At 46.6% G+C, this 18520-nt stretch overlaps 1 protein-coding gene across 1 annotated transcript in view; it reads right to left on the reverse strand.

Moving 5' to 3' along the window:
* The window catches only part of ZDHHC13 (zDHHC palmitoyltransferase 13), a 322174-nt gene that overhangs the window by 205858 nt on the left and 97796 nt on the right, over window positions 1-18520 (reverse strand). Inside the window, exons 4-6 of the mRNA XM_086959524.1 lie at window positions 18431-18508; window positions 12374-12518; window positions 10997-11061 (exon numbers count right to left, since the gene is read on the reverse strand). Coding sequence (XP_086815650.1) covers window positions 10997-11061; window positions 12374-12518; window positions 18431-18508 — 288 coding nt within the window. The remainder of the gene's footprint in view (window positions 1-10996; window positions 11062-12373; window positions 12519-18430; window positions 18509-18520) is intronic.

Consider the following 18520-nt stretch of genomic DNA (forward strand, 5'->3'; position numbering starts at 1 on the left):
AAAGCTTAGCATATTAAGTTCTACTGAACTTAGTAGTTGTAGATTAAAGGGATTAGCACACCCTGACTACAACTCACTAGCAAGGTACAGTAGGAAACCACTTAGTGTAGGTAAGTGCACCACTTACACCTCACTAGCAGTCATGTCTGATGCAGATAGAGCCTCAGGCTCTGCTCCTGTAGAAGTTGATCCTATAGGGACAACATCCAGATATGACAACCTTAGCCACAAAGACCTGGGTGCCTTGTGCACAGCCAGGGGGCTAAAAAAGGGCAGAGGCCCTACCATTCCTTCCCTAATAGCTCTCCTAGAAAAGGATGATCTAGATAAGGTGAGTCAGGCTCCCTTAGATTCAGGTGAAGGGATAAACTCCCCTGATAATGAGAATCTTCCAGAAGAAGAGGAGGAGGAAGAGGAAGAGGAAGGCTCTGATGTAGATGAGCCTGAAGATCAGGATCAGCAGGGAAACCAGGTACAGGTTGCCAGCCTTAACCAGGCCAACTTGGACCTACATGGGAATGGAGGTGGCCAGCACCACCCCAGATCTCATAACCTAATTCTCCCAGGTAATAGAAGGGAGAGATCTCTATCAAGGGACTCTCACCTTTCTAGTGCCTCAAGAGAATCTCAAAGAGGAATGACTTCCTCCCAGAGAAAAGAGCATAGGGCCAGGATGAGGGCTGTCCAACTCCAAATAGAAAGGGAAGAGGTAGCCTTGGCTCAAGCTAAACTTGCTTTAGCAAGAGAAAAAAAATTGTGTGGCTTAGATGCCACTGGTGGCAGCAAAGTTCCTAAAGAAAAAGACAGGGCCTATGATAATAGAAACCTGACAAAAATTGTGCCCCCCTACAAGGAAGGGGATGATATCCACAAATGGATGACTGCTCTTGAGAGGGCCTGCATGGTACAGCAGGTCCCTGAGGATCAGTGGGCAGCAATTTTATGGTACTCCTTTTCTGAGAAAGGGAGGGACAGGCTCCTCACTGTTAGACCTGAGGATGCCAAAAACTACTCTGTTCTGAAGAGTGCTCTTATTGAAGGGTTTGGCCTAACCACTGAGCAATACAGGTTGTTGTTCAGAGACACCCAAAAAGCACAGACTCAGGACTGGACTGATTTTGTAGATTGTGCCACTAAGGCTCTGGAGGGTTGGCTGCAGGGAAGTAAAGTTTCAGACTATACAGGATTGTACAATCTTATGATGAGAGAACAGATCCTTAATAACTGTCAGAACCAGCTGTTGCATCAATACCTTGTTGACTCTGATTTGACCTCTCCCCAAGAATTGGGAAAGAAGGCAGACAAATGGGTCAGAACAAGGATTAAGCAGAAAAACCAGAACCAAGGTGACCAGAAGAAAACAGACCAGAAGGGTGGGAATCAGAAAGATAAAGAAAAGGACCAGAAGTCTTCAGGCCCCCAAACTAGCAATAAGGAGGGGGGTTCCCAAAATGGAAACAAGAAAAAGAAGAACGATGGCCCAAAGAAACCTTGGTGTAATACCTGCAAATCAGTTTCACACTGGGGCAGTGAATGCACTAAGAAAAATTCAGCCCCCACCACTGCAGCTCCTAAAGCAACTGCACCCCCTAGTACAGTCAGCAGTGGTGGTACACAGCCAAAGGGTTTAGTAGGGTTGACCCTGGGTACTGAGGTGGAATCTGGCCTAGTCAGAATCCCCACACAGGCAGTTCTCCTATATGATGTGGACATATCTTTGCCCACTGCAGTAAGCCCCAGTAACCTGGGCAAATATAGGCAGACTCCCTTAATTAATGAGAAACTGGCTCAGGCCTACAGGGACACTTGTGCCAGTGTCACAATGGTGACACCTGGCTTTGTGGACCCTGGACAGATTGTACTAGGTGAAAGTTACCTAGTGACCAATGCAAGCAACTCCACTACTTCCCATAGTGTGGCTGTTGTGAACTTCTCCTGGGGAGGGGTAGATGGCCTAAAGAAAGTTGTTGTGAGTGCAGACCTCCCAGTAGACTGTCTGTTAGGCAATGATCTTGAAAGCTCAGTTTGGTCAGAAGTGGAGTACAGGACTCATGCAGAAATGCTAGGGATTTCAGCTCATGTCCTTGCAGTGACAAGGTCTCAGGCTAAGAAGTGCCTTCCTGAACCAGTGGTGGATCTTGAAACAATAGACCAACCACAACCCAAGAGGAGGAGCAAGAGGGTTAAGGCTGTGCCTTCCCACTTGCCCCAGGTTGAGGATCAGGTTTCACAGGAAACTGATTCTGCAGTCCAAGAGGAGACTGTCTCAGAGGAGCTTGAACCTGATCAGGTTGAGTTTCTGGGGACAGGGGGACCCTCAAGGGCAGACCTGGGGCAGGCCCAATTAGATTGCCCTTCACTTGAACCCCTCAGACAGCAAGCTGCTGCTGAGGCTGCAGGGAATGCTCAAGGTACCCATAAAGTGTATTGGGATGAAGGACTCCTTTATTCAGAGGCTAGAGACCCCAAGCCTGGCACAACCAGGAGGTTGGTTATACCTTTGAAGTTTAGGGGCTTCCTTCTTACCTTGGCCCATGATATTCCCCTTGCAGGACACTTAGGCCAGAATAAGACTTGGGACAGGCTTGTTCCACACTTTCACTGGCCTCACATGTCAGAAAATGTCAAGGAGTTTTGTCGCTCCTGTGTCACTTGCCAAGCCAGTGGTAAGTCAGGTGGCACAACAAAGGCCCCCCTGATACCACTACCTGTGGTGGGGGTACCCTTTGAAAGAGTTGGAATAGACATTGTGGGTCCCATGGATCCTCAAACAGCATCTGGGCACAGATTTATACTGGTGGTAGTGGATCATGCCACCAGGTACCCAGAAGCAATTCCCCTGAGGACCACCACAGCTCCTGTGGTGGCAAAAGCCCTCATTGCAGTTTTCTCAAGAGTGGGCTTTCCAAAGGAGGTTCTTTCAGACAGAGGTACCAACTTCATGTCTGGATACTTAAAAGCAATGTGGAAAGAGTGTGGAGTAAACTATAAGTTTACCACACCCTACCATCCACAGTGCAATGGGCTTGTGGAAAGGTTCAACAAGACCCTAAAGGGAATGATAAAAGGTTTACCAGAGAAGCTTAGGCGGAAATGGGACATCCTTTTACCCTGCTTGCTCTTTGCTTACAGAGAGGTCCCACAGAAGGGGGTTGGCTACAGCCCTTTTGAACTTTTGTTTGGCCACCCTGTAAGAGGTCCATTGAGTTTGGTGAAGGAAGGATGGGAGTTACCTCTCAAAAAGCCTAAACTAGACATTGTGGACTATGTACTTGGTCTCCGCTCCAGGATGGCTGAATACATGGAGAGAGCATCCAAAAACCTTGAGGCAAGTCAGGAATTACAGAAAGCCTGGCATGACCAAAAGGCTGTTCTGGTTGAGTACCAGCCAGGGCAGAAGGTGTGGGTGTTGGACCCAGTGGGGCCAGCAGCTCTCCAGGACCAATGGACTGGACCCTACCCTATCATTGAAAAGAAGGGAGAAGTCACCTACTTGGTTGACTTTGGCACCCCTAGGAGCCCCCACAGGGTGCTCCATGTCAATCGTTTGAAAGCATTTGTTGACAGGGAGGACATGAGTCTCCTCATGGCCACAGATGGGGAACAGGAGGAAGAGAGTGACCCTCTCCCAGACCTGCTTTCCCAGAACCCTGATGATGGTTCAGTTGATGGAGTAGCCTTGGCAGGCAGCCTCACTGAGCAGCAACAGGTGGACTGCAGACAGGTGTTGCAGGCCCACAGACAATTGTTTTCACTCACACCCAGTCAGACTAACTGGTGCACCCATGAGGTGGATACTGGTGACAATCTGCCTGTGAAGAATAAGATCTACAGGCAACCTGACCATGTCAGGGATTGTATAAAGGCTGAGGTGCAAAAGATGTTGGAGCTTGGAGTGATTGAGCCATCAGAGAGCCCATGGGCTAGCCCAGTGGTCCTTGTGCCAAAACCTCATACCAAAGATGGGAAGAGAGAAATGAGGTTTTGTGTGGACTACAGAGGTCTCAATGCTGTCACTAGGACAGATGCTCATCCCATTCCAAGAGCAGATGAGCTCATTGATAAATTGGCTTCTGCCAAGTTTCTGAGCACATTTGATTTGACAGCTGGCTACTGGCAAATCAGACTAGCTGAAGAGTCAAAAGCCAAAACAGCATTCTCTACCCCCAGTGGACATTATCAATTTGTGGTAATGCCCTTTGGTTTGAAGAATGCACCTGCCACTTTCCAAAGGTTGGTGAACCAAGTCCTTGCTGGGTTGGAAGACTTTTGCGCAGCATATCTAGATGATATTGCTGTCTTTAGCTCCACCTGGGAGGATCACCTGATCCACCTGAAGAAGGTTCTGGAGGCCCTGCAAAAGGCAGGCCTGACTATCAAGGCTACTAAGTGCCAGATAGGGCAGAGCAAGGTTGTGTACTTGGGCCACCTAGTAGGTGGGGGTCAAGTTCAACCACTGGAGAGCAAGATCCAGACCATACAGGACTGGACTCCTCCAACTACCCAGACACAAGTCAGAGCCTTCTTGGGCCTGACTGGGTATTACAGAAAATTTGTAAAGAACTATGGGTCCATTGTGACACCATTGAATGACTTGACATCCAAGAAGATGCCCAAAAAGGTTCAGTGGACAGTTAGCTGTCAAAAGGCATTTGATGACCTGAAGAAGGCCATGTGCTCTGCACCTATCCTGAAGAGTCCTGACTACTCCAAACAGTTCATTGTACAGACAGATGCTTCTGAGTTGGGGGTGGGAGCTGTGCTTTCACAACTTAATCAAGATGGTCAAGACCAGCCCATTGCTTTTATTAGCAGAAGGCTGACCCCCAGGGAGAAACGTTGGTCAGCTATTGAGAGGGAGGCCTTTGCTGTGGTTTGGGCCCTGAAGAAGTTGAGGCCATACTTGTTTGGTACTCACTTCCTAATTCAGACAGACCATAAGCCCCTCTTGTGGCTAAATCAGATGAAGGGTGAAAATCCCAAACTGCTCAGGTGGTCCATTTCCCTACAGGGGATGGACTTTACAGTGGAGCACCGCCCAGGGACTGACCATGGTAATGCAGATGGTCTCTCCAGGTACTTCCACTTAGAACATGAAGACTTATCTGGTCAAGGTTAAGTTTAATGTCCCTGCGTTTGGGGGGGGGTTATGTAGGAGAGTAGGGTCTGCTATCCTATGGTCACCCCAATTTTTGCTTTTTGCTTCACTGGTTTTCGACTTACTGAGGCTGTGGGCCTGCTAATCAGACCCCCAGCCTGCTGTTCTCTCTCTAAATTTGTAATACATGTGCTATAGGTACATACCACAATTGGAAATGGACTCCTTGTCAGCCCCTGTACCATGCACTATAGGTGCCCAGGGCATAGGTGCCACCAAGGCCTACCAGGGGCTGAAGCATAGCTTTTGCCACCCCTGGCTGGTTCTTAAATTGACACAACTGGCTGATCACTCAGCTGGGGCAAGTGGGTGTAATCACCCCTTGCTTAGATATAGTATACCTATATCTAAACCTATATCTGGACACATATATAGCCTGTAAGCCACTCCTATGGAAGGCCTCATCAATCCTGGAGGCAGAGTGCGTGGTTTTATGTGAGATGGTGCTCTGGCATGAGCTGAGCCTGTCTGCAGCTGTCGGGAACAACTCCCTAAGCTGATCCGGGATAATGCCATACCATATACTCTTAAGCGCATTATAATCCTCGCGGTTATATAGCAACTTTGGTTTGGCTTTATCAAAACATGTCGTGTAAGGTGTCATACGAATTGGAATACTATCCCCTCGCCAGTTCTGGCGACGGGGATAGCATTCCACCCTTCTAGAGGGAGAAGACATGTTACTTTACTGAAACGCGGTTGATTTAAAATGAGCCTCAGATCCACAAAATGGATGCCCCTGCCACAGACACGGGTCTGACCTCCTGCTGCTGACCGAAACCCGGCAGAGGAGGCCTGGACAAAGAGTTTCCTGTCACAGGGCGGTGTCAAACCACCCCAGACAGGAGATAGTGGATTGGAGTAGGGAGGTTTCAATGAAACCAGACACTGCCTGGGGAGCACAAGGCTGCCCCTTGCAGGATCCGGCCAAACCGGTTCTGGGGCCTCCCAGCCCCTGTCCCAGCGCGGCCAGGATCAAAGGAGAGGGGTGTAACCACCCCCTTCCTGGGTCCCACCCATAGGAGGGGACCTAGCAGGATGTCCAACCCCCTAGATTCGAATAAGAGGGGGAGCAGTCCCAACGGACCTCAGATCATCCTGAAGAAACATAAGAAACGAAATCTGGACCCTTCGACTTTCTACACGACGTGAGAAGACTGAAGAATCTCCCTTGTGGTCAAGGAGTGACCACCCTGTGCAAACAGGCACCATCCAGCCCTCGACCCTTGCTTTGTTGCAGTTCCCGCCGGAACTCGAGCGACAGAGATCGACGAGATCAAGCTTGCCTGCCTTCTACCTGCCCGATCCACAGTCCCTGCAGAGCTGAGACCCGTGGAGGCGACCGGAAGCGTGGGGCACGCCATCTTGAAAAGGCCACGAGACGCTGACCGTGCGGCCCACGAGTGACCCTCGAAGCTGTACACCGGGGTTTGAGAAGCCCCAGCCCCGAGCTCCACTTGCACCAAAGCTCACCCCTCCACACTCACCGAGTGCTGCGTGGGGCCCTTCTGCTTGTGTGCGCTCGACGCGTTGGCCCGGTCACTTGCCAGCTGGCTTGTGGCCCCTGTGCCGACGAACTTCGAAATACGACTTGCTTTTCTGGTTGCTCCAGATCTGCACCAGCTCCTGTGAAAAGGAGCACCCACTCTGACCCTCCTGGTTCGAGTGATAAGCAATCTCCCGGTTCCGCGTGGATTGCTTTTGCCAAGTGCTGTTTGCTACAATCTTCAAGCCGACGGTGCTGACGGCGAGAGCCTACGTGGGACAGATCGTGACCTGCTCCTGGACGTCGCAGATGCCCCAGAGCCCACGTGACAGCGGAGAGAAGCCTATCGACAACCGCCTGATTGCGCCCGACATTGCCTGGTTCCGTCCTGGTTCCACCCTAGTCACTGCTGAGTGACCCAGACTCTGTCCCCTCTGCTTTCAGGTACTTTTCTACATCGATCCACCCTTGGATCGCACCGGACACTTCTGCTTCACAGCGCCTGCAGCTGCACCAGCTCCAAGCACCCAGAACCTGCGTGACAGAACCCGACGCCACTTCGACCCTGTGCACCCACGGCCTGTGGGTGAGGTAACTTTGCAACGCCGGTGTCTTTACACTGGTACACACCTCTAGGGTCTGTGTCTAAAGTTTTGTGTTCCTAGGTTCAGCGGAAGTATCTTTTTATTCACTTTAATTGACTTTTACGCACCATTGACAGTGCATTGGTGCGCGCCGCACTTTCCGTGCTGCACCCGTCTCCTGTGGGCTACTCCCGACTTCTTCATTGCTTGTCCTGACTGCTCCCAGCGAATCTCTAGGCCCTAGGCCTAACCATTGTTCGTAAAGTGTTCCTTATACCACTTTTTTGATATATGGTCTGAGTGGCCCCCCGCCCTCAGCCATAATTGTGCCAACTTTATATGTGTAACAGTGCTTTTGATTTAACGCTTGTGCCCCTTTCCTCATAAAGAGTACTGGGGAGTAATTTAGAAATAAATACATATATTTTTATAATATATACTTGTGTGGTGTCCTTTCATTTGATTACAGGATTGTATGTGGTAAAACAAGCTCGCTTAACACGACCTCTTAAGTTAAGCCTTTAAGGCTGCTTAGTCCATGCTACCACTAGGATAGCTTGTCTAACAAGGTTGACTTACAACCAGACATCTTTGGGGTTTGTTTGGACTGATACCAAGTGGTTCCAGAATTGGAAACACTACATATCAGGCCAACTTCTCACACATGGATACTATTACAACAACGGCTGGAAACGAACCCTGGCCCGAAACCGGCGGGCACCACCAAAGGCATAAGACACACCTCCGAGTCGTAGCCCTATGGACCTAAGCCAAAATAAGGAACCCTCCGAAAAAACAGAGAGAGCAACCCAATTGGAGACGCTGAGGCGAAAAGGAACGCCTCACGAACAAGCGTGTCAACCACCGGCAAACCGTAAACCCCAGAGCCCCCAGGAGGCAGCCGAAGCGAACACGCCCCATGAGCACCCGCAGAGCATGTGAACCACACACGAGGAAGAGGGCGCAAGGGGAGCCCGGCGAGCATTGGAGCAGTAGGAGGAGAAACCACCACCAAGGCCCATGGAGGAAAAGTCCGAACCAAAAGCCAACCCGGAGACCACAGAAGCAGCCCGAGAAGAAGAACAGGAGCAACAGCCCCTGGAAACCCCAAAGGCCACACCAAGCAGGACCAGGAACAACTGCGGAGGGCACAGAAATGTCTAAAAAACACAGCCCCACAAGAGGAACTGAGAACCACCATGTCGATAGCACCAGGCAAACTCAGGAGGAGACCCACCCAGGCACAAAGCCCCAACCATGCCCAACGACTGAAAAACAGACGAGAAGAGGAGCACAAAGACCCCAAAAGGCCGGAACCGACCCCGACACCCGAGGGCAGGACAGAGCACAGAGACACGGAAGGTGGAAAACCAGCCACCCAGGGACAAACAATACGCGTAAAACACGAAGAAATACAACGTAAGACTAGGAACCACCCGAGGATACGGCCCCAGCAAAGCAGGACTCCAACCCCGGGCCGCAAGAGCAGGCGCCAACAAAGGCAAACCACTTGCAGAGCCAAAGCCCCATCCAAGAGCGAGGTACCGCCACAGAAAATGGGCGCAGGAACCGGGAAAGAAAAAACAGCCACCCAGCGAACGTAAAATGAAACACACGAACCCCGAAAAGGAAACCCTGGGGGGCAAGGCACAACTAGCCACAGCACCCGCATCCCAAAAAAATCACAGTTTGAAAATTTCCCACCTTGGGAGACTTCAACCGCATTGGCAGGATTCGAACCCAGGACTGTGAGGGCTGTCCACACCAAAGGTACAAAACTCACCATTGAGCTATAGCTCCTTGGTTGACAAACCACTCCCATATCTCAAAGAAGTAAAGACACACAAGCAGGAGCTGCCTTAACTCTGAGTGCAAACATAACTTTCAGTGAAATGGTGTATGAAAAACATCAGCAGCTCCAGGTGAGGCCCGAACACACAACCTCGTCATGGCCCAGTGCAAGTACTGCGAAATAAGAACCACGCGCCAACTGATTGCGCCACTGGAGCTCACTGTTTACACAAAAATAAAATGTGAAAACCAATCCCATCGCAAACCAACAGTAATCAGAATGCCAAACCAGGGATCGAACCAGGGACCACGAGAACCGCAGTCCAATGCATGCCCAACTGAGCTAACCCGGCCCGCCAGCCACACCACGAAGCCAGGGAACCGGACCCGCCCACAAACGGAGCCCCGGGGGAGGAGCAGCAGGCCACAGCCCACAGGCCGGAAAACGCGGGAAGAAGGACCCCAACCGGACTGAACACAGCCGCGGAAGAGAGGGGCGTCCAAGGACCGCCAACACCCGCACGGACGGCAAAGGTGAGTCTGACAGCGAAACAGGCTGCCCGGAGCAAACAGCGTACTCGACCGGAAGGGAGCGCACACAAGGGCACCAAAACGCCAACAAGGCACATACGGCAGGCACAGGGAGAAATAAGCTACATGGGCACAACAACGTATAGTGACTAGTCAAACCACCTCCCACCGAAGCGCAGCAAAACAGGAATCAGGCGGCGGCGCCACAACTAGAATGGAAAAAAGCCCCCCCCCCCCCAAATGACAAAAACGGGGAAACGCCGCCGCCATGTACACAGCAGACACTACACACCTGAGCGCAAGCATCATGAGAAGCAAGTAACCTCCCTACTGTGCCCAAACCCAGGAATTACCAGGGATCGGGGAAACTGTACAAAAAAGCGCCCGACACACGGGAAGGAAGGGGACCCGGGAACAGAGTACAAGAAAAACACGGGCCCCTTGCAGACACCGGTGCCGGCAGTAACAAACAGTTACAGGCAGCGCGAGGCGAGGGGCTAGAAGGGCTCAGAAACAGCAGAGCCCCAGACCAAACCCCCCCCCCCACCCCCCCGCCCCCCCCTATTGACCCCTGGCCCGCTAAGGCAGAGCCTAACCGGCCCCAAAGAGACCGGGGGAAGGAAGGGGGGGGGTGGGAGTCCAAAAAGCCCCAGAGTCCACTAGAGCAGGACCACCGACCAAGGACCCATGCTCCTGCTACAGCAGGAACCACTTACCTGTAGACGCATCCGGAGAGTAATGACGCGCAGAACTAAAAAAAACAGGCTGATGGGTTGGGCCAGCCCGCCACTTATAGAGGTCAGGTGGTAATGGGTCGGCCATCTTGGGAAGGCATGGGAGGCTAACTTTTTGCTATGGAGGGTTCTGGTGTGGAGCTGAAAGCTCACTATGTAAGTCATGTGGCGAGGAAGACTAACGAGGAGGTAATTGTAGGTATCACAGGTCTTTACAACCAAACAAATCCAGTACATATGCAACTTGTAATCTTCCACCTAAGAAGTCTCGTGAAAAACACAAACAATGTTGTGAATTTCACTGCTAATTTTAAGAGTATGATTTACAATAGCAGTTATTGGCCGCTTTTTATTAGGGACTCCTGCTTCATCTCTGGAACCTCCCTTTGGATAAATGGATTAATTAAAGTGCAAGCCTTTCGGACTCCCATAAAATTCAGTTACAAAAAAGTACATATTTGAGCATTGCTTTAAAGGGGTCTCTAAACCGGTCCTGGAGGGCCGAAACGATGCCAGATTTTTAAAATTACTACATGTATCTCAATGGGATATCCCAAAAATCTGGCATGGATCCGGCCCTCCAGGACCGGTTTGGAGACCCCTAAGTAAGTCGGTAGACCAGTATGCTTTCTTTCCTTCCTGCCAGATAGAAATGTCATCATCTACCAATGGTGACTCTGAAAAACAAATATAGATCATAAGTACTACATACCCAATGATTTGTTTTGCAGCCAGCATTAGAGGTGTTCGTCCATGTAAATCGGGTGTATCGATGCTCTGGAGAGAATATTTATTAATTATTTAGTTGATTGATGACATACGTCAGTGAAGTACAATTATTATATCTCAGTCACTCCTTTAATACACACAGGGGATGCAAGTAACAAATCAGAAGAACAGTGTTTGTGATACAATTTTTCCCTTCGAGTGAGCACAGAGAAAAATACAGCAGTTCATGCATGCGTCAACTCATACTGCATCACAGCAAGGCATAACTAAAAATATTTGTTCTCTTGTTTGTTTTTCATTTTAGCGGCTTTGGCATAAATGGAATTTTTATCTTAGTTTTAAGTTACTAATTACTTTACGTAAAAGTAATGCCAAAGTGAGTTTTTAATAAATATATATCATATCGAGCCCAGCAAAGTAGAATGATATAGAACGGTTTAAAATTGCATGGCACCGGTACAATCATAGTAGGACACCTGAGCTGTTAACATATTCCCATCCACACATGTCCTCTGGAAGGGTCAAGTTCAGAAGAGGGTTTGTGAGTGGCTGCAACATACTCCATGCTTCAGTGTGATTTTCAGAAAATCAGACCTCGTTACGCAGGCTCCTGATTGACAATTGCTTCTTCATGGCTAAGCATGCCAAATCCACACCATGGAATCTACTGCACTCAACCACTAGCCATAACCATGAAAGTGTGACCAACATTGCTAAGTGGTTTTGCACAATTCATCAGTATAACACGACTGAGTCACTGACAGCTGCCTGGCGCCGTCACTTTTTAGCGAACGGCAACATACACCGAAGCAGCAGCATAACCCGATAAACGATTTTAGTTTTGTAAACACATCCTGCGTATGTTTAATTAATGCTGAAGCACAAGCAGAACAAATATGCATGTTCATATTCTGTTCATGTTGTAGAGGACAGTCCCGGTTCCTAGTCATTCAAACATCAGAGAAGTAACGAGGTCTGCTTGCACGTGATAAATGAGAACAGCCAGGGTCTAGAAGGTTCTCAATAGGATGAATGATAACATTTACATATTTAAACTTAGATTCTCTCTACTTTAAGTGAGTGTCTGTCTTTACTTCTGAACAGTGTTGTGAACTTTAAAAACGTAGGCATCTTCATGAAGTTTCTAAACAAAAACTCTTTGAGAAAACATCTGCAAAAACTGGCTTGCAGGTTAAAAACCCAACAGACTAGGCTTATTTTGCTGAATTAGGTTTTAGAAATGAAGCTCTTAAGAGTTATTTCTTAATTTGTGGAGAATAAATTTGCATGCCAAATAAATTACAAAGCATTATCAAAACATAAATATATATATGATTAAATGTTGAGACATGAAATATACCTGGCCCTTTGATATGAAATATGCAATCACAGGAATGTGCTGAAATAGTACTGCAAGATGTACACCACTGTAACCTTCGCCATCAATGAGAGTGGAGTCTGCCCCGTACTGAAGCAGCAGTATTACCATTTGGAGATGTCCTTGTCTAAAAGAAATATGAAAAATACAATTGTCCTCCATCACAAGGCATTTATACTATTGGACAACAACCTTATCTTGAAACGGGCACTCAACTACTCTAAAAAAACAGATGCACCCTTCACATCTCTGCTGAAATTGATCATATTTAAGAACAATGAATTATCGTGGTCCGTTAAGACAATTGGTAACAGAGATAGTGACTGTTAAAGAGCATAATCATTCAATAAGCCATTGGCCTCTACTCGGGTGAAATGTGCCAAACAGTAACTGTAAAGATATTGACTCATTGGACAACTGCTGCTGCGATAGTCAAAATAATATTTTTTTTTAAAGCATAAGAATATACCAAGACCACAGCATTACATTTTGTATCTGATACGGTATGGCTCTAATTTAAGAAATCTCACAACATGATGATGCCACACAACAGGACACCCGAATGTAACCAACTAATAAATAATAGATAAATTAGGTGAATGTGAGAAAAAGTGCTACATTCCTGTGGCAAGCTGAAATGTATTTATTAATGAATACATGCTGGTAGGTAAGTGAATCATGTATTGGTTATTTTTGCTACCTTTTGTGTGAAATAAACTTTGAAAGTATTTTTAGCAGATTAGTGTAAAATGTAATGAGATAAAGCTACAACCCAAATGTTACCCAATACAACCTTTACTTGCAATATTTTGCTTTAGTCATCCCCTAGACACAGCACACTGCTGCACAGAGCATTAGTGCCCAAATTGGCTACAGCGGGAGCTGGATTTGAAGATAAGCCAGGTTGAGCTAACAGCGAGTATGGCAATGGTCAGGTCTCAAACTCTAAAGGAAGGAAACATTCAAGGCAGGGAAATTTTTCAGAAAAGATAGAAGAAACAGAGAGAGAAGGCTGGAGTAATTTGAGATTAAATTATAATATCAGAGGGCCAGAGGTGTTATGCACAGAAGGTGAAATTAAACCCACATCTTTCCCTTTTTTCAAACAGTAAGCTATCCTTTGTCCACTTTCTCAGGGATAAGTGACACTGCTCACCCATCATATTAAATAATTTTCCCTTTCAGTCCTGTCTCATGGGCAAAATGCTGAGGAGGTGAAGCACCATCATCCAATGAATTAGCAAGTCTGTCCAACATTTCGGGCCCATACTGCTAGATCTTCTACTACTTGTGAGTCTTCCTAGTAGCCTTCTTATAGACTTCCTTAGCTAAGGCCCATTCAAATTGACCTCTCCTCCATTCCATCTGTATGCATAGCCACTGAATGGCGATTCACTGTTTCACCAGAACCAATCCCAAGCTTACAAACTTACACATCATTTTCCCTTTTATTTAATGTTGGAATTATGGTATGCACTGTTTAAACGTTCAATTTTACTACCAGTAATACCATGGAGGGGGTCTACTACCTTTCTCCTACTTCCTACCTTCCTACCTCTATCTTCAATAAGCCTGCATGTCCATGTCATGTGAATGAAGGAGCACAAACTCGCCTCACGTCTTGGACAATCCAAGCGTCTCCCAAGATATATTTTATTAATCTTTTGAGTCTTTTGAGTTTATGTCTATGAAATGTAAGTAGAAGAATTAGGTTGCCTTGAATCTTGCATTACCCGTAACTTGTTTTACTTGAATACAGGGCATTGCTCATTCCTTGTCTGTGAAGGGGTCCTTCAAACCTTTCTGCCATCTCTGTCTGACCTTTAAATGATTTCTTCTCCTGTCTGTGCCTTCAGTGTTACGTAAAGTTTGTACACCAGTCTGCCCCCACCTAAATCCACAAGAGCCAGCAAAATAAACAATCGTTCGGGTACACATGGTATCTCATCCAAATATCCCTTGCAGAGTTTACTAACCTACTGTAAGCACAGACTTTGACCAATTCCAAATGTCACGTGCCTGTGCCAATGTAATAAAGGAACCTCAGGGAACAGATTCAGTACATTTCACTTTTCACTGAGATGTCATTGCCTATCCATCAGTATGGATGTAACAACCATATTTATTTTTTACTGACTAGCAAATAGGGGTTGCCACAGGACTCGGGTCACAATAATTTTCCAGGCAATTCCTGTCAGTTAGTGTGCGAGTAGTGGGTCGGGATGGCTATCCACTTCTTGGACAAGATCACGAGTGTCTCAACTCCTTATGTACCTTGCAGCAACTGCTTTGCAGTTTTGCCAGTCTTGCATCCAGCTAGTGACATGTAACTTGGACGCAATATAATACAATTCCAGGTCAGTCAGTCCAAGATTGCATTCTGAGAAGTCTAATTTCAAAGTGTCCAAACATGTTTGACTCCTCTTCCTCGCAAGCACCAGGAATTTGTCAAATTCTAAAAGGTTGCTCCAGACAAAGCACATAAGAAATTCTGCAATACATACCAAACAGCTGAAGAGGAAGACCATTTTGGCCAATGCTGTTCTCCCAAAAACAGAGAGAGAGACTGACTGTGCCATATCTGAAAGATCCAGCGAGCCCCACCATACTCACTCCATATTATGCTAATAGAGGTTTTCATCCATGTGGGACACCTGAATCCACAGATAATCAAATTTCTCTCTCTCCCAATTCAACTTTAACTCTGGGCGGTCTGTCAACTCTATATGGGCCATGGCACCCGAGGCCATCCAGATAGGTCTGATCCTGCCTCCCATGGGCCTCTCAGAGATTTTATACAAATAAGCGTGGTAATCATGTAATGTCTCTTTGATGCTGATGTGCATTACTGACACTGACCTATTAGGTTTCCTCAGCCCCATTATAGTCATACTTGGTCTCTCATGATTCAATAACCAAGCTTAAAGTGTCTGTGGTTTATCTCCTTTTTTCTGTAAATTCTGTTTTTATTCTCTACGAGTGACCATATATCCCAGATTCTCTCGCTTGCTTTGCATCTCTAGTGTCTAGGTTTGTGATACTGTAGTGTTTAATTTGAGCCAGTGGTTTCTGATGCTGGGCACCGGCACTTAATTATCAGCCCCGGCACTCATGACAGTTTGCTATATGGTGGCACTGTTTATCTAAATTACAGATGACCACAACAACAGTTGTTTACTAATTTAATATACATTAAAAATTACTAATACCTACTGCCTAATCCATTCTTATAGCTCTGGGGTCTTGAGTTTTGTATTGTCACACTTGTAGGAGTATGATGGTTAATAGTTGTATTGGCTTTGTCATTGGTGATGCTAGCAAAGGAAATGGGTGGTGCAAGCTACAGTGGCCTCCAGACGAGGGGCCTGGCACTTATTTATTTTTTCAAACCAAGCACTTCTGTCACTTCATACTTCTGGGGGCCTGCTAAGTGTCTCTCATGCTCCATCAGGGAGTGAATCTCAGTTTAAATCTAGTGCCATATATTTTACACATGCACCCAGTTCTCAGGAAAACTTAAATAGCCGACTGAAACCGCAACTCATTCATTGCAGCTCTTGGATTTGCCAGAAATAAATGACGGACGACTGATTTATGTGAATTTCAAGAACAGACGTGTTTGAATAACTGTCCTTATCTTGGTATGAGCACAATCATACCAATTTAAATCCACTGCCTGGTTAGTATATCATGTAGTATCCTGCTACTAACAGGCACCCAACTAGTGAGACTAATAAATTATCGTCCATTTCTCATCCCAGGGAATAAGACTACTTAGGGGGCTTCTGGGAATATAAAATATAATTAGTCCTGAAGATGGTCTCATCTAATAACCATGCTAAGAGGTCGAAACATTGGCGTCGTTTCCACAGTTTACTTTGTAAATGATACTCTTGTTGGCAATTTACTTACACTACATTATGTTCATCACACTTCTTATCTCGGAGCATCTCATATTCCTCATACATGGATGCCGGGGTGTTGCTTTCGGTGTTGTCGGTTCTCCTTGATTTCTTCTGAGACTCTCCATAGTGTGTAGAACTTAGTTTCAGTTTCAAAACTTGATGGTCTACGAGAGGTCAGTGAGCTTTTATGTGCTTGCCGAAGTCTAGAAGCTCTTGCCCTCACCTTATGACCCTGCCCTCAGCCTATGTTGCTATCACCTCATCTTCTTGAATGTTACTAGCATTTCATCCCCATGGCTGATACTCCGTCACGCTCTCCCAGCACGTCAGGGGGAGGGGGGGTCGTGGTACAGTACACAATGCTCCTCTCTTGTCTGGCACTCTGCACTCCTTAAGGTGTCCTCACCGAGTCCTCAAAAATGTGGAGGTCTCCTTAACACTTCAGTAATTTCTCTTCCCCTCTCCTTTTGTTCTATTTGTGTTACCAGCTTGCCACAGCAATTCAGAGGATCCAAAAAGGTCAGTGGTAAAGGGCACTGGAGGGTGTTGGGAAGAAAAAAGGAAGACAGGACATTGTGATCTCATCTGGGGACTGTGCAGAGCTGAAGGAGTCATGCCATGGTGCACCAATCTGGTACAGACGCTGTACAACCTCAATCGGATGCATACGCCGCAATACAATGCAAGTACAACCTGGCCAGATTTGGGTGAAGAGCCTCACATGACTCTTAACTCACACCGCTCGCTGCTGCAGTATGACTGGGCACGGTTTCCTTCAGTACCTCAGTCTACTTCGTCCAGCTTCTAGCAGGTTCCTAGTGGGCAACCCCAATGTGGCATCAAAGGGTGGATAACAAAGACGAGCCCATTCTACCAATGTTGAATGTGTCACTCAGGATATAAATGGATAAGTGGCAATACATCTGCAACATATGGCAATCCACTGGCAGGCAGAGGAGAAGGTTAACGGATGGCAAATAATTTGAAGGAGCCACAACGCAAAGAGAAAGCCCCACAAGCAGCTTCACGGACCGCCTACGTGCTGCCCAGCCGCACTTGCACATCAGACGTCTAGCATACTGATGGGCCTGTAGGGAGGTATCGGCCGAAGCCTATCCTGTGCGCAGTGATGCAGCCTCTTCATTGTGGCAACTGCTCTCTCTTTAAAGTCATATCTTGGAGAAAATTAGATGAGACTTTAATGTTATACAAACTTATATAGTGCACGTCTACCCATAGGTGTCTCAATGAGGCTCTAAACGACAAAAAGGCAGGATAGAATATGTAAATCAATAGTTAATAGTGGACTCAAGGCTGAATAGTGAGGCTTATACAGAGCAATTCAGAGAGATGCAAGTGTAGTAGTCCTTTATTCATTATTTCTGTATGAAGTTACTCAATAAAATGCATGAAACTCAAGGCATTTCTCATGGTCCTCTAAATAAACTACTACAACAGTGGTGCTCAACCTTTTAACTTCTGAGGCACCCTAGTTAATCATTACTCGAAACCGGGGACCCCCACTGAATTTCTATTGCAATCAGGGACCCCTAACTGAGTTATTACTGGAAGTCGGGGAACTTGGCCTAAGCATTTCCGATTATTTTTACTGCTAAACGATACATAAACAAGCATTCATCAAACAAATACACAAACTATGAAATAATGTATTGAATTCACAATAAAATAAAAAAAATCAAAACAGTAATTATAATAGGAGGGTTGGAGTGATTCGAAATTCAATCGAGGCCATTCTATTCTGTTTTATGCACATGCACAGCTCACACAAATCAATCTGACTTAATTTTTAACCTCCAACTACAAATTTCTTCACATTTACAGACCATTTTAAACTTTGAAATTGTACATTTAGCTTCATTATTTATATACACTATATTAAATCGGTTAAGGTTTATTTATCGGTCAAAACATAATACATTTTCTAAGTAATTGCGGACTCCCTCAGCAGGCTTCGCGGCCCCCCTGGGGTCCCAGGATCACAGGTTGGGAATCACTGTACTACAATATATTTATTCCAGTGCCCATATATCGCAGGCATAAACATCGCTGCCAAGTCAGATAACCAGATCCACAAAGTCATGCTATTTATTTTTATACACTTTTAATACTGCACCTGATGGCCCAATGAAGTGGAGTAGAATTTAAATCACCGCCCAACTGATCCACCACTGCACCTTTAGAAATATAATATCTGTGGAAAAAC

Source organism: Lissotriton vulgaris, chromosome 2_2 (genome assembly GCF_964263255.1).
Source record: "Lissotriton vulgaris chromosome 2_2, aLisVul1.2, whole genome shotgun sequence".
Classification (NCBI taxonomy): Eukaryota; Metazoa; Chordata; class Amphibia; order Caudata; family Salamandridae; genus Lissotriton; species Lissotriton vulgaris.